Source organism: Phytophthora parasitica (assembly GCF_000247585.1).
Source record: "Phytophthora parasitica INRA-310 unplaced genomic scaffold supercont2.17, whole genome shotgun sequence".
In the NCBI taxonomy this organism is placed as follows: domain Eukaryota; phylum Oomycota; class Peronosporomycetes; order Peronosporales; family Peronosporaceae; genus Phytophthora; species Phytophthora nicotianae.
In genome coordinates this window covers 244,043-259,781 of record NW_008649003.1, presented here as the reverse complement: position 1 = coordinate 259,781, position 15,739 = coordinate 244,043, and the positions used below count along the sequence as shown (strand labels likewise).

The 15,739-nt window shown below is 50.8% G+C and overlaps 2 protein-coding genes across 2 annotated transcripts; both read left to right on the top strand.

The window, feature by feature from the left end:
* Positions 1-141: 141 nt before the first annotated feature.
* Positions 142-13,863, top strand: PPTG_09098 (hypothetical protein; the record flags this gene model as incomplete). Its single annotated transcript, XM_008903956.1, has 2 exons — positions 142-281; positions 348-13,863. 2 exons carry the CDS (start codon positions 142-144, stop codon positions 13,861-13,863), a joined length of 13,656 nt encoding a protein of 4,551 aa, XP_008902204.1.
* Positions 13,864-14,289: 426 nt separating this feature from the next.
* PPTG_22467 (hypothetical protein) lies at positions 14,290-15,466 on the top strand (the record flags this gene model as incomplete). The annotated part of the gene is made up of 3 exons (XM_008904316.1): positions 14,290-14,315; positions 14,829-15,167; positions 15,235-15,466. 3 exons carry the CDS (start codon positions 14,290-14,292, stop codon positions 15,464-15,466), a joined length of 597 nt encoding a protein of 198 aa, XP_008902564.1.
* Between the last annotated feature and the right edge of the window lie 273 nt (positions 15,467-15,739).

Sequence of the window (15,739 nt, the reverse complement as noted above, 5' to 3'; positions counted from 1 at the left end):
TTTCCCCCATTTTAGTTGCGATCCAAAACTTTGTGAAGCGACGGCGACTCCAGCCAGAATTCATTCGACTGCAGCTAAGAGAGAGAGAGAGAGAGAGAGTGAGAAGAACCTGGAAGGTATATTACGTGAAGGTCTGCTGCCATGGGAGGCGAAGACGGCGAGCGAGCGCCTAATAAGAACGAGGTGAATCCTCTCAAGTACATTGAGCAGCGAGTGGCCTCTGCGTTCCCCCAATTGGTCGGACCCAAGTTCACCGCCAAATACGCCACGGAACCCAACGAGTACGTGGACAGTTAACCCTCTCTTCAACGTGTTCAATAATTCTACTCACCACTTTTTATTATCAGAATTTGCGTCAGAGAGTTCCTTGAGAACGAAGATGTGACGATGCTTATCTTCTCTGGAGACAACGTCATCGCCTCCATCAAGATGCCAGGCACTTTGCCTCGAGGCAAGACTGTGTGCTTCACCAAGTTTCACAAGACCGTCATCACGTCCAAGAACGTCCTGAACGACATCATGGTGAACGAGTTGACTCCCAGTAGTGTCGAGTATCTGGAGCGGATGGTGTCGGAGATTTATCTGCCCTTATTCTCCAATGTCGCTAATCAAGAAGGTTGGGGAGAAGTCGCCTCTAAAGAAGTGGTGGACAAGTTCCATTCGTATATGGCTTCAGTATCGATCATCAGTGGAGCCACAAAGGGCGAGACGTGTCTGCCCCTGCCTCCGATCGACGGCAACGCTACCAATCTGAGCAATAAAGTGTCCTTACTCGAAGGTTCCATCGTCATCTGGACCAAACAGATCAAAAACGTACTCAAGCAAGACCCCGAGGATCTACTAAAGCAGGGACTTCACCCAACGCCCGACGCCGAGATCGAGTTCTGGAAGCTCAAAGCTGCTAATTTGAACTCCATCTTCGACCAGCTTCAGTCCAAGAAAGTGCGCAAGATCCTCACGGCTTTGGATCGATCTAAAAGCACCTATTGTACCACATTTGCTCGGCTGTGTAAGGAGGTTTTTACGGCGCGTATCGAGGCCAATGACAACATGAAGTATCTGCGTACGCTGGAGGAATGGTTCATCCGACTCAACAACGACGAGGACTTCCCCGCACTTACGGAGCTCTTCAAGCCGATGCTGCATATCATCCTCTTAATATGGAAGAACTCCAAGCACTACAACACGCCAGCTCGTCTCGTAGTGCTCATGCGTGAGATCTGCAACTCACTCATTAACCAAGCACGAAAATATCTAAGCGGTGAGTTGATTTTTGCTCTTATTGACCAAGATGAAGCCGGTCAAGCTGTAGAGCAACTCAAGACCACTCTACAAGTGTGTTCGGCCTTTAAGAGCACTTATTTCGACTACAAGGCCACAGCCAATGCGGAATGCCCCTCCAACCCATGGCGCATCCAGGGCAACGCGCTCTTCGTGCGCCTCGATAGCTTCCTCGAGCGCTGCCACGACATCCTCGATCTCACTCAGACCATCGTCCAGTTCAGTAAACTGTCCAAGATCGAAGTGGGCGGCACGAAGGGCAAAACTCTGACGCTGAGTGTCCAACAGATCCATGCAGACTTCACAGAGGCTGTCAATACGTTTAAGGGCGTATCTCTGGACATTATGGACGTGGGTGCGTCCAAATTCGACGACAATTTCTACGACTTCCGCTGCAAGATCAAGGAACTGGAACGACGTCTAGGATCTGTACTCACGCAGGGCTTTGACGACTGCTCCACCATCTTCGGCCGCTTCAAGTTGCTCGATTCATTCGAGGGTCTTCTCAATCGCCCGATCATCCAGGACGAACTGGAGAAGAAGCATGTAGCGCTCGTACAGAGCTATGGCCACGACTTGAAGCTGGTTCAGGAATTGTTCTTACACTGTCGTGACGCCCCTCCTATCAGCTGGAACTTGCCTCCGGTGGCTGGTGCTCTCACGTGGTGTCGAGGACTAGTGGAGCGTATTGAACATCCCATGAAGAAGCTGCGAGAACTCAACCAAAACGTCATGGAGCGTGAAGAAGCCAAAGAAGTCTACAAAGTATACGGTACTATCATGGCCTCTCTACAGGAATATGAGAACCAGAAGGTGGAGGAGTGGAGTCGTGACGTCGAAGCGTCTTCGCAGGCCAAACTCAAGTTGCCACTGCTGCTGCGTCATCCCCAGACGCGCTGTCTTCGTGTGAACTTCGATCCAGCACTGGAGAAACTGCTACGAGAGATCAAATACCTTCGACTGCTTAACATTGAGGTGCCTCAGTCAGCTCTGCAGATTTCTGCTAAAGAAGAGACCTTCCGGAAGTATCGAGGCGAGCTTATGTACATTGTGGAGCCGTACAACGCCATGATCGAAGGCATTCATCCGTTAGAAGAGCCTCTGGTACGTCGACATATCCAGAACATCGACGCTTGTGCTGGACGAGGCATCGAAGAACTGAACTGGAAGAGCTCAGGGATTGACACGTTCATTGACGAGTGTCGGAAGGCGGTGGAAGGCGCCAACGAGATCGTGACCAACCTCAAGGACAATCTCAACACGATCCAAGACACGCTCAATGCGTGGAATTTGCCGCTATTGGAGCGTCAGGCGAAACCTGTGGCAGTGAGTGAACATGAACGTCAACACAAGAGTTACATCGTACAACGGACACTCAAGATCAGAGAGGGAGCGGCAGAAATCCATCGACGGTTAAAGCAATCGAACACGGGGATCGTTGGAGTCAACAGCGCACAATGGAAGGCTTATGTCGACTACGTTAATAACATCGTTGTCAACGGGGTGGCACGTGTTATTTGCTCTTCGCTGGAGTTTCTAGCCAAGCAACTGGACCCAACGGGAGGCAAAGACGGAGAACGAGAAGCCCCACCTCGAGAGGGAGCACCAAAATCCACTAAAGACCATCAGAACCGCTTGCCAATGCTGGAGATCAAGCTGGATCTCATCGCCAACCGTGTTCAGTTCAACCCAACTATCGGCGAGAATCACGGCAAAGGACTGAGCGACACGATTCAGCTGTGGATCAACTCGTTCTTCAATGTCGCGACTGCTGTTAAACGTCTGGACTCGGACGGAGGAGGCTCGTACCTTAAGGAAATGCACTCAGACATGACGATCTCCATGATGTTGGCAACGATTAGCGAGTACGAAGAAGAGAACGAGGCGATGCTGACGGCTTTCAAGCGCAAGTATGACGGCTACGGGTATCTGTGGGAGTCCGATATGGCTGCTCACTTCCAGACTTTCCTGGCTACTGCAACGGTGCCAGGTGCCAATGGTGCTGCAGATATGCTGGACTTGGAGAAGTTTAACGTCGAGATCACGAAATACGAGCAAGTGGCGAGTGAGATCGAGAACTTGACGACTCCTACAGACATTGGATGGCTGCGAGTCAACTCTCAGCCGATCAAGACAGCCATGTTGACGTGGGTGAGCAAGTGGGTCTACCAGTACACGACGTATCTGCATCAACACGTGGTCAACAAGCTCTCAGGACTCCACGACTTTATGGAGACGGTCATTAAAGGTCTAGAGGAGCAAGTGGCGGACAAGAACAAGGACGCGTTGAAGCGAGTTATGACTCATATTCGCGATGTTCGCAAGCAGATGGACGCTACGAACGAACTCTTTGACCCCTTACGAGAAGCTGTTCACCTACTCAAGCTACACGGTATCAACGTAGAGGACACGAAGATTGGAGATCATGCAGTGCAAGACTACTTGGAAGCAGCTCCAATGCAGTGGGAAGCGATCGTCAACAAGACATTCAAGAAGAAAGAGGAGATCATGCCGCTGCAGATGGCGGAGGTCGAGTCGATCAAGGAAGAGCTCGAATCTTTCTTCCTGGACATGCGCAAGTTCCGGAACGAGTTCCGAACGACTGCACCGTTCAGTTTCCAAGGCACACCGAATGACGCGTATGCTCAGATGAACAACTTCGCTTCAGCTCTACACAAGAAGATGCAACAGGCTCGGGAGTTTAATGAAATGGAAGAACTGTTTGAGCTCCAAGTGTCCAAGTATCAGGAGACGACGGACACTTTGTATGAGTTACAACAGCTGAAGAAGTGCTGGGACTTAAAGGATCTCGTGCTAGCCACGTTCGATGACTGGAAGAGTACTCTATGGGCTAACATTCAGACGGATACCTTTGAAGGATACGCTCGTGCGTTCATGAAGCAGCTCAAGATGGAAGCTACGGAGCACCAGATCATCAAAGGCTGGCAGGTATACAAGGACACTGAGCAGCTTGTGAAGAACATGTCGACTGTACTCCCGTTGATCAATGATCTCCACTCAGAAGCCATGCAAGATCGCCACTGGAAGGCTCTGTCTGCTATCTGCCACGTGAAGGCCATAGAGCCAAAAGATCCCAAATTCTGCTTCGCTGATCTTTTGAAACTCAATCTGCATTTACACGTAGATGACGTTGGTGAGATCGTGGAGACTGCTAATAAGGAGCAGAAGATCGAGAAGAAACTCAAGATGATCGAGGAATTGTGGCAACGACTCACACTCGAGTACGTACCGCACAAAGATTCAGGCACGTTCGTTGTCAAGCCGTCGGAGGAAGTTGTGGAGTCACTCGAGAGCAACCAACTGGAGCTGCAGACAATGATCGGTATGGGTAAGTTCGTCGAATTCTTTAAAGACCGCGTACTGGCTTCACAGAAAACTTTAGGCCACGTTGAAGAAGTGCTGAAGGAGTGGGTGTCAGTGTCCAAGCAGTGGGCTTCGCTCGAGAGTATCTTCTTGAGTTCACCGGATATCCGTAACCAGCTACCCGATGATACGCGTACATTTGAGTCCATCGACTCGAATTTCAAGGATCTGATGAAAAACGCAGTGATGGAACCCAACGTGGTGCTGGCTTGTTCAGTGGATAGTCGACTAGAAGCGCTTAAGGAGATGACGGCGATGCTGGAGAAGTGTCAGAAGTCGCTGAACGAGTATCTGGACAAGAAGAAGAAGATCTTCCCTCGATTCTACTTCGTCTCGAACGTGGCGTTGCTGGAGATCCTGTCGAACGGCAATAACCCCAAGAAGATCATGCCGTTCTTAGGAGATTGCTATGATTCCCTGTGTAACCTCATCTTTGAAGATGACTCGCCCAACACAGCACACACGATGGTGGCTAAAGACGGCGAGTCGGTCAAGTTACCGAAGATCTTCACTATGGCTGGCGCAGTTGAGAGCTGGCTGAATGAACTTACAGAAGCCATGAGGTTTTGTCTTCGCAAAGAAATGCACGACTCGATCGAGACTGCAGCCAATTGGGACGTGGAGAAACCTCGACACCAGTGGCTCTTTGACTATCCAGCTCAAGTTGTGCTGAACTCGACGCAGATCTACTGGACGGAGGAGACGGAGATGGCTCTGGAAGAGTTTGAGAATGGCCAGGAAGACTCGGTCAAGAGGTACTTGACGGTATGCAACCAGCGACTGGAACAGCTTATTAATTTGGTGCTAGGGAACTTATCCAGTCCAGATCGCTGCAAGATTATCGCGTTGATCACTCTGGATGTCCACTCCCGTGACGTCGTAAAGAAACTGGTGGACGAGAAGGTGGAAGGCCCTCTCAGCTTCATGTGGCAGCAACAACTCCGCTTCATCTGGAGACAAGAGAATTACGACGTGGATATCCGCATCACGGACTTCCGGTCCAAGTACTCGTACGAATGGATCGGCAATACTGGTCGTCTGGTGATCACTCCGCTTACTGATCGCTGTTATATTACGCTCACGATGGCGTTGAGATTGTTCCTGGGTGGCGCTCCTGCTGGGCCAGCTGGAACTGGCAAGACAGAGACGACAAAAGACTTGGCTCGCGCGATGGCTCTGTGTTGCTACGTGTTCAACTGCTCCGATCAAATGAACTACCAGACGATGGCTGATATCTTCCGTGGGTTGTGTCAGACTGGCACTTGGGGCTGCTTTGACGAGTTCAACCGCATCAACATCGAAGTGCTCAGTGTGGTGGCAACACAGGTTAAGTGCATCCAGGACGCTATCGTGTTCAACGCTGTCCCTGCCAATCGAGAGGCCAAGTACCAGTCGTTACCTCCCGGTACTCCACCGGTAGTCGTCGGAGAGTTCGAGTTCATGGGCGCATCCGATCGTATCACACTGATCCCAACGTGTGGCTTCTTCATCACGATGAATCCTGGTTACGCTGGTCGTACGGAGTTGCCTGAGAATCTCAAGGTTCTCTTCCGTTCGTGTGCTATGATTCGACCAGACTTGAAGCCTATCTGCGAGAATATGTTGATGTCTGAAGGTTTCCAACAGGCTCGTACACTGGCGATCAAGTTCGTGACGCTGTACGAACTGAGCGGCGAGTTGCTGTCCAAGCAATTCCACTACGATTGGGGTCTCCGTGCTGTTAAATCAGTACTCCGTGTCGCTGGTATTTTGAAGCGTGCAGAGCCTGACGTTGAAGAGGATAAAGTACTGATGCGAGCGCTACGAGACTTCAATACACCGAAGATCCCCCACCACGACACGCCGATCTTCCTGCGGCTTATTAACGATCTGTTTATCGGCGTCGAAGTGGCTCCCAAGGTCAATACGGAGCTGCGAGAGAAGGCGGTGACGGTCTGTAAGGCCAACAACTTGCAGCACGATGACTCGTTCATCCTCAAGATCTGCCAGTTGCAAGAACTGATTGATGTGCGTCACTCGGTGATGCTACTGGGTCCTGCGGGTTGTGCCAAAACGACGACGTGGCAGGCACTGGCCAAGTGCTGGAATCTCGGAAAGGAAAAGAAGATCTGCGTGTATGAGACGCTGAACCCCAAGGCTGTCACCTCTGACGAACTCTATGGATACATGACGTTGTCCAAAGACTGGAAAGATGGCGTGTTGTCCATTATCATGCGTGGCATGGCCAAGAACTACTCGGAGCAGGGATTCTACGAGAGCCAAACGTACAAGTGGGTGGTGCTTGATGGCGATATCGATGCAGTGTGGATTGAGTCCATGAACACCGTCATGGACGACAACAAAGTGCTCACTCTAGTGTCGAATGAGCGTATCCCGCTGAGTAGTGCGATGCGAATGGTCTTTGAGATCAACTCGCTCAAGAACGCCACCCCTGCTACCGTCTCAAGAGCTGGAATCCTGTTTATCAACGAGATTGACATCGGCTGGCGGCCATTCATGGAGTCGTGGGTGGCCAAGCGCGAGGAAGAAGTCGAACGCACTTATCTGCCTGGACTCTTTGACAAATACGTGGATCCAATCTACGATCTGATGCGAAAAGGCTACAAACAGGTCGCTCCTGTGCGTCTGATCAACCAGGTGTCGACGATCTGCTACTTGCTCGAAGGATTACTCGGCAATATCCCAGTGGAGAAGAAGAATCCAGAGGTGATTGAGTCCATCTTCGTCTTCTGTGCGACGTGGGCGTTTGGCGGCCCGTTGATCGTTGACAAGAGCATTGATTACCGTAAGAATTTCCACGAACTGTGGTGCTCAACGTTTACAAACGTTAAATACCCGAAGGATGGACTATGTTTCGACTACTTCTACAACTTAGAGTCGGGAGAATTCGAGAGTTGGAGTACAAAGGTGCCCAAGTACTCGCCAGGGTCCATCGGGAATGGTCCGGCAGACACGCCATTCAACTCGATCGTCATCAGTACCAACGACTCGGTGCGTATTCGCTTCCTCGTGGAGACTCTGGTGGCTCGGCAGAGACCCGCGATGCTCGTAGGCGGCAGCGGAACAGGCAAGACGACGATCCTCAAAAACTTCCTGCGAGATCTCGACGACGACATGCTCTTCTCGAACATCAACATGAACTACTACACAGACTCGGCCAAGTTACAGCAGCAACTCGAGTCTGTGATTGACAAACGCTCTGGTCGCATGTTCGGGCCTCCAGCTACCAAGAAGTTGATCTACTTTATCGACGACTTGAATCTGCCGTACATTGAGACATACGGCACGCAAAACTCGCTGGCTCTGCTGCGTCAACACATGGACTACAAGACGTTCTTCGACCGTGTGGACTTGGGCTTCAGGAAGGAGATCGTGGACGTGCAGTACTTGTCGGCTATGAATCCCACCGCTGGCTCCTTCATTATCGACGAGCGATTGCAGCGACACTATGCTCTATTCGCGTGTATGATGCCTGGACGAGAAGACCTCAAGACCATCTACAACTCGATCTTAAAGGGACACATGCAGAACGCAGGCTTCGCTCCTCCAGTGGTGGCGGTCTGTGAGAATATCGTCAATGTATCCATCCTCCTGCACGAAGAGATGGTCAACAGATTCCTCCCGAGTGCCACCAAGTTCGTCTACAACTGGAACATGCGTGAATTGTCCAATATCTTCCAAGGCCTCACGCGCTCTAAGGGCGAATTCTTCCCCACAGCCTTCTCGTTCGCTCGTCTGTGGGTCCACGAAGCCACTCGCGTCTTTTGTGACCGTCTTATCAACGACGAGGATATTCTCAAGTTTGGTGATCGGATTCGAGAGGTGACTAAGAAGACGCTGCCAGACTTGGACCAAGTAGCGCTGTTTAACGATCAGCCTCCACCCCCTCCAGGCTCCGAAGACAGCGCTCCTGTGCCAGTAAACATCTTCACGACTTTCGCGACTCCAGTGGCTGGTGCTGACAGTGTTTACATGCCTGTGTCGTCCATGAAAGCTCTCAATAAGGTGTTGGTGGAGCAGCTGGACGACTATAATTCCAAGTATTCCATGATGAACTTGGAACTGTTCGACAACGCTATGGAGCACGTGACGCGTATCTGTCGTATCATTGGGAACCCAGGAGGCAACGCCATGCTGATCGGTGTCGGAGGAAGCGGCAAGCAGTCTCTATCACGTCTCGCATCTCACATCTGCGGCTTCGATGTGCGTCAACTGTCCGTCACTTCCAACTTCCGTATCGAAGACTTGAAGGAGAGTCTGGCTGAGATGTTCAAGATCGCAGGTGTGCAGGGCCTTCCCTTGGTTTTCCTCATCACGGACTCTCAGATCGTCAACGAGCGGTTCCTCGTCTACATCAACGACATGTTGTCGTCCGGTTGGATCCCTGATCTCTTCCCTAAAGAAGACCTCGACGGACTGTTGGGCTCTCTACGTAGTGAAGCCAAGGCTAACGGAATCCCCGACGCGATGGATGCACTCATGGACTTTTTACTGCTGCGCATTCGTCTCAACTTCCGCGTGGTCATGTGTTTCTCCCCTGTCGGCGCTGTTTTCCGTGTTCGAGCTCGTCGTTTCCCGGGTCTAGTGAACTGTACAGTAATCGATTGGTTCCATCCGTGGCCTCGCGATGCTTTGGTGCGTGTGGCGTCCAGTTTTCTCGAGAAATTCGAGGATATTGGGGATATTTCGCTGCAAAGGAACTTGGCAAACCACATGGCTGATGTCCACATTTCCGTGACTGAGATGAGCAAAAACTACTTCGAAACGCAGAGACGCTACAACTACGTGACGCCCAAGAGCTTCCTGGAGCTTATCAGCTTCTACGAGATCCTGCTCAAGCAGCGGAAGGAGGATATTCAACGTCAGATCTCTCGTCTGGATGACGGACTCTCGACTCTGCGTAAGACCTCGGCGGATGTGGCGGAACTGCAAGTGGATCTGAAGCACACGATGGTCAAAGTGGCCGAGAAACAGGCCTCAACGGATCAATTACTGGAGCAAATGGGACGAGAGAAAGCGGGAGCGGAAGTGCAGCAGGAGAACGCCAACAAGGAGAAGCTCAAGGCAGAAGCGGCCAGTGCAGCAGCCGCAGAGCTTGCAGCTGAGGCAGAGAAGGAGCTGAGTCAAGCCAAACCTGCCATGGATGCCGCCGCTGCCGCTGTGGATTGTCTGTCCAAACCTGCCATCACAGAGCTTAAGAGTCTGCCCAAGCCTCCAGCAGGAGTGGATAATGTCACCAAGGCGTGTCTGATCTTGGTGGAGAAAGAGTACAAGAACCACAAATGGGATCGCGCCAAGAAGATGATGAACAACGCAGGAGCGTTCCTGGATGCGCTCAAAGATTTCAAGGGCGAAGACATCCCGGAAGCGGATATCGCGCGTATCGAGCCGTTGATCGCCGATCCAGAGTTCACAGCCGAGAAGATGGCGTCCAAGAGTTCGGCTGCTGCGAATATCTGCTCGTGGGTGGTCAATATCTACACGTTTAACCGCATTTACGTGCGTGTGAAGCCTCTGATGGACTCGCTTGAAGCTTCCAAGAAGAAGAAAGAAGAGGCTGAAGAGCAATTGGCTCGTGCCATGGGTCAAGTAGCTGAAGTGCAGAAGCGACTGGAAGCTCTGGAGAATACGCTATGTCAGGCTACAGAGGAGAAACTCAAGGTGGAGGAGATGAAAGAATCGTGCGAGAACAGACTTTTATTGGCTGGGAAACTGGTGAACGGACTGGCGAGCGAGAATGAACGTTGGGGCATCGAGATCGAGCAACTCAAAAACTCCGGAGTGATGGTTGTGGGCAACTCCCTCTTAGCTGCTGCCTTTGTGTCTTATATAGGCGCATTCGACCAAGCTGTGCGTAAAGAATTGTGGCAACAGACGTGGTTCCCTGACCTGGTAGCCAAAGGAATCCCCATCACTGAGGGTATTGATCCCTTGTCCATGCTGACGACGGAAGGGAAGAACGCCAAGATGATGAGTGAAGGTCTTCCAGCCGATCGGATTTCCATTGAGAATGGTGCAATCATTACGAGCTGCAAACGTTGGCCACTGGTGATTGACCCGCAGTTGCAAGGCATCAAGTGGCTTCGTGAGAAGGAGAAAGATCGAGGTCTTGTTGTCTTGCAGCTGAGTCAGAATCAATGGCTACGGAAGACTGAAACTGCGATCGTCAATGGCCACGTGCTGATCATCGAGAACATCGGAGAAGAGATCGACGCCACACTTGACCCAGTGCTTGGACGTGCAGTGTACAAGAAAGGATCCAATCTCTTCTTGAAGTTAGCCGGTGAAGAAGTGCAATATGACCCGAATTTCTTCATGTATCTCCAGACCAAACTGTCGAATCCTCACTACAAGCCAGAGATTGCTGCACAGTGTACGTTGATCAACTTTATCGCCACTGAGAGCGGTCTAGAAGATCAGTTATTGGAGAAGGTGGTCAAGAAGGAGCAGCCAGAACTCGAAGCGCAGAAACAGGAACTCGTACTGGCCTTCCAGAAGTTCAAGATCGACCTGGTGGAGCTGGAAGATCAGCTGTTGGAGCGCCTAGCCAACGCACCCGACGATATTCTGAGTGACGTGCCTCTGATCGAGAGTCTGGAGGAGACGAAGAAGAAGGCGACGGATATCTCCATCTCAGTCAAGAAGAACCAGGAGACGGAGATCGTCATCAACAACACGCGAGAACTCTATCGTCCTGTAGCAGCAGAAGGAGCAATGCTGTACTTCTTGCTTACGACACTCAGCGCTATTGACCACATGTATCGCTACAGTCTGGACTCATTCATCACGTTCTTCTACAACTCCATCGATCGAGCGCCACAGAGCGACAAGCAGAGCGACAGAGTACTGAATTTACGCGAGTCGTTGCGAATCACCATCTTCACGTGGGTCTCGCGGGGCCTCTTTGAGGCGCACAAGCTCATTTTCCTCTCTCAACTCACATTTAACCTCATGCGTCGTGGCATTCTGGGCGAGGACGTGCGAGTGCAAGAAGCCTACATGCAGTTCCTACTGCGAGGACCCAAAAAAGCAGCAGGTGGTGGAGGCGAAGAAGAAGCGAACCCCATTGACTGGCTGCCTCCAGCTCAATGGACAGCGATCAACATGTTGGCGCAGCTCGAGGAGTTCCAGAAGATGCCGCAAGATCTCAAGGAGGCGTCGTCGCGCTTCCGTGAATGGTACAACCACGTGACTCCAGAGTCCGAGAAGCTTCCTCTGGACTGGGCTGGGCTGGATCGTACGCCGTTCCTCAAGCTTCTGGTGGTGCGTTGTCTGCGTCCGGATCGTATGACGGTGGCAGTGAACGAGTTTGTGCGTCAAGTTCTACCCAACGGAAGCAACTACTGCGACTGCGACTCGGCTCTCAACGCGTTGCAGGTGATGGATAACTCGTACTTGGACTCGACACCTACGACGCCATTGTACTTCATCTTGTCTCCAGGTGCCGATGTGGTGGCTGGTGTCGACAAGCTCAGCGTCAAGTACGGCTTCGAACGAGGTGTGAGTTACCATAATGTGTCGATGGGACAAGGCCAAGACGTCTACGCCATGGACCGACTGGAGGTTGCACACCGTAATGGCCATTGGGTCATCCTCAACAACATCCACTTGATGCCTCGTTGGTTGTTGGCACTGGAGAAGAAACTGGATGAGTTCGCATTGGAAGGTTCACACAAGAACTTCCGCTTGTTCCTGACTTCCGACCCGTCTAACTCGATCCCCATTGGAGTACTCAACCGCTGTATTAAACTGACGAATGAGCCTCCGTCTGGACTCAAGGCAAACTTGAAGCGAGCGTTTGTGAGTTTCCCCAAGGAATACATCGAGGAAGCAGAAGGTAAGGTCAAGTCCATTCTCTTTGGACTCTGCCACTTTCACGCTGTGCTAATGGAACGCAAGATGTACGGGCCTCTGGGATTCAACATGATGTATCCATTCTCGCTCGGTGATCTACGAGACTCGGCGATCTGTTTGCAGAATTATCTCGAGAGCTCGGCAGGCGGTAAGATTCCATGGGCCGATCTGCGCTATATCTTCGGTGAGATCATGTACGGTGGACACATCGTCAACGACTTCGATCGACTGCTGGCTAACACGTACCTGGACTTCTACATGCGCGATGAATTACTGGACGAGATGGAAATGTTCCCGTTTGTAGGAGACGAGAAAGGTCCGTCCTTCATGTGTCTCGCTCCGTCATCGTACGACAAGTACTTGGAGCATATTGAGACGGAGCTCAAGACAGACTCACCCCTGGCCTTTGGCCTACATCCGAACGCTGAGATCGATTTCCGTACGACGCAGTCCGAGAATTTATTCCGTACTTTAATGGAGTTGCAGCCTCGAGATGCTGCAGCTGGAGACGCGGCGATGAGTCCGTTGGAGTTGGCGAAACAAGGTCTGGAGATGGTCTTGTCTCGCGTCGGTGAGAAGAAGTTCGAGACGGATGAGATTGCGCGTAACTTGGAAGAGATGGGGCCGTACCAGAACGTCTTCATACAAGAATGTGAAGCCATGAACGGACTGCTTGCTGAGGTGGTGCGATCACTGAACGAGTTGTCGCTGGGCTTTGCGGGTGAACTGACCATGTCGGACGCTATGGAGGCTGTACAGGAGTCTTTGTTCCTGGATCGAGTGCCCAAGTCGTGGGAGAAACTCGCTTTCCCGTCCATGCGTCCGCTTGGCTCGTGGCTCACAAACCTCGAAGCTCGACTACAACAACTCGAGGAATGGACTCAGAACCCAGCGGATATCCCTCGTGTCACGTGGCTGTCGGGTATGATCAACCCGCAGTCGTTCCTGACTGCCATCATGCAGGTCACAGCTCAGAAGAATCAGTGGGAACTGGACAAACTCGTGATTCAGACGGATGTTCTTAAGCGCCGCAATGGCGAAGTGGACGCGCCGTCTCGTGATGGCGCTTATATCCACGGTCTCTACCTCATGGGAGCACGTTGGGATATCCAGAATAACACGGTGGATCGCTCACACCCCAAAGAAATGTTTTCACCTATGCCTGTTATTAACTGCAAGGCTGTAGCAGCCGATAAGCTTGACGTCAAAGGATCGTACGTGTGCCCGTGCTACAAAACTGAATTCCGTGGACCCACCTACGTCTTCTCGGCGCAGCTCAAGTCCAAGTCGCCGCCAGCGCGTTGGGTTCTCGCAGGTGTCGCCCTCATCATGGATATCGTGTAGTTAGTTAACCTTTCATGGAGTCAAAAAACTTTGTTGAATCTAACAGCGAGATGTATCCCACCGGCAATTTTCTAACAGATTCATTGGTGTGTGTGTGTGTGTGTTTAAAGTTTACGTGGGGCTCCGACATTCTTGGCCTTGGGATTCAAGCGGATCGTTTCGCACGATGCTTCTCTAGTCGAACCCCTAACTGTGTCGTTATCATCAGAAATCTGGTAATCCATATCATCCTCGTCGCTGCTACTGATCCCAAACTCTCGCTTCATATCCCCATCATCAATTTCGCATAGTACCCCACTCTCCTTAATCTTTTCGTAATGTTTACTTTCACTCCTGCCTTTATGCAAAACCATTTTTCGCTGATGTACGTTTCTCCACTGGTTTAAAACAAATTGGAGGTTCTCGGAGAACTCATCACCGTCTTCAATGTCGGTCAATTCGTTTACGATCAAGTGCGTCACCCTTACAGCCTCTCTGCACCTGTCTGAATGTGTTCGCAGCTTTATTTTAAGGATCCACCACTTGCGCCAGAGAATCGCTCATACGAGAATTGTTTGATCGTCTTTAATTCACGAGCTGCAGTTGTTCACCTGCACATTCGTTAAACAACAAGGAGTAGTTAGCCCAATCATAGAAGTAGAAATACATCCTGGGTACATTCGTATCTACAATCCTAGAATTTGTGGATGATCCTGGATATTTTTCTGGAAATAATCCTGGATAGAATCATTGAAAATCCAAATGATCCCGAATAAAATCCTGGATAATTGAACTAATCATGGACCAATTCCTGGATTATCCAAATAATCATACATGTAATCCGGGATAATAACAAATCCTGAATGTGATCACGGATTCTCCAGGAGTTGATGTGCATGATCAACTCCGCCTTCAAAGGTAAGTAATCTTATCCTGTATGTACATGTTTCGAAATTGATATAACCTGTATTATTCATTCTATGCAGGTACTCACTACAACTTGCATTGAAATACAAGAAGTATTACAAGAGCCTTTTCCTTGGGTTCATCGATTTAGCGAGTGTGAACGCATTCATCGTGTACAACCAGCGGCGAGTTGCCGAAGGGGAAAAAAAGAATTCGCACATCAAGTTCCTCAAGCAGCTTCACTTAGAGCTCGTTCAAATGCAAGAAGCGGATTGGGAGATAGTATGCGGTACCCAGCAGACACCAACAAAGTCGCGGATGGGTGGCCCAGTCCCGCATCGCGTGCATAAACTCGTCCATGTAGATGAGTGGCGGGATGGCAATAACGGGGCAAGGGCGGAAGCGGCGTCAACGCTCCTGTAAGGTGTGCTCAAAACTGAAACGATCCGACGGACCAAGGGGTGGCGAAACGTCGTACTACTGTAGAGCATGTAAGCTCCCTACGTCTTCGAAGAAGCTGGTGGCTGCTCGTGTGTACCTGTGTAACAAGATCAAGTACAAGGTAGACGGAAGGCAGCTGTCATTTTACGATATCTGGCACACAAGCTGGCGGAACGGGACCAACATACCTCCATCAGTTAAGATTAACCGGATTCGCGCGCGCGCACTCCAGGAAGCTCGACAGGCGCTGGTACTAGCGCAGACGGGAGTGACGTAGACCGGCAGAACGAGAAGCGTCAGTGTGTAGAGACGACTAGCTGATCTATAATAATTCATTTGTTGATACATCTTTGATTTGCATGGTAAATTCTGTCCGGTTTGCAGGTGTCATATCTTTGGACAGCTATTGCTATATTCTGAGGATTGAGTGCGCTTGATTTTTGCACGGCAACGCGCATGAATAAAGTGTTATAATGTATTTCTTGATAGTGCGCTTGATTTTTGCACGGCAACGCACATGAATAAAGTGTTATAATGTATTTCTTGATAG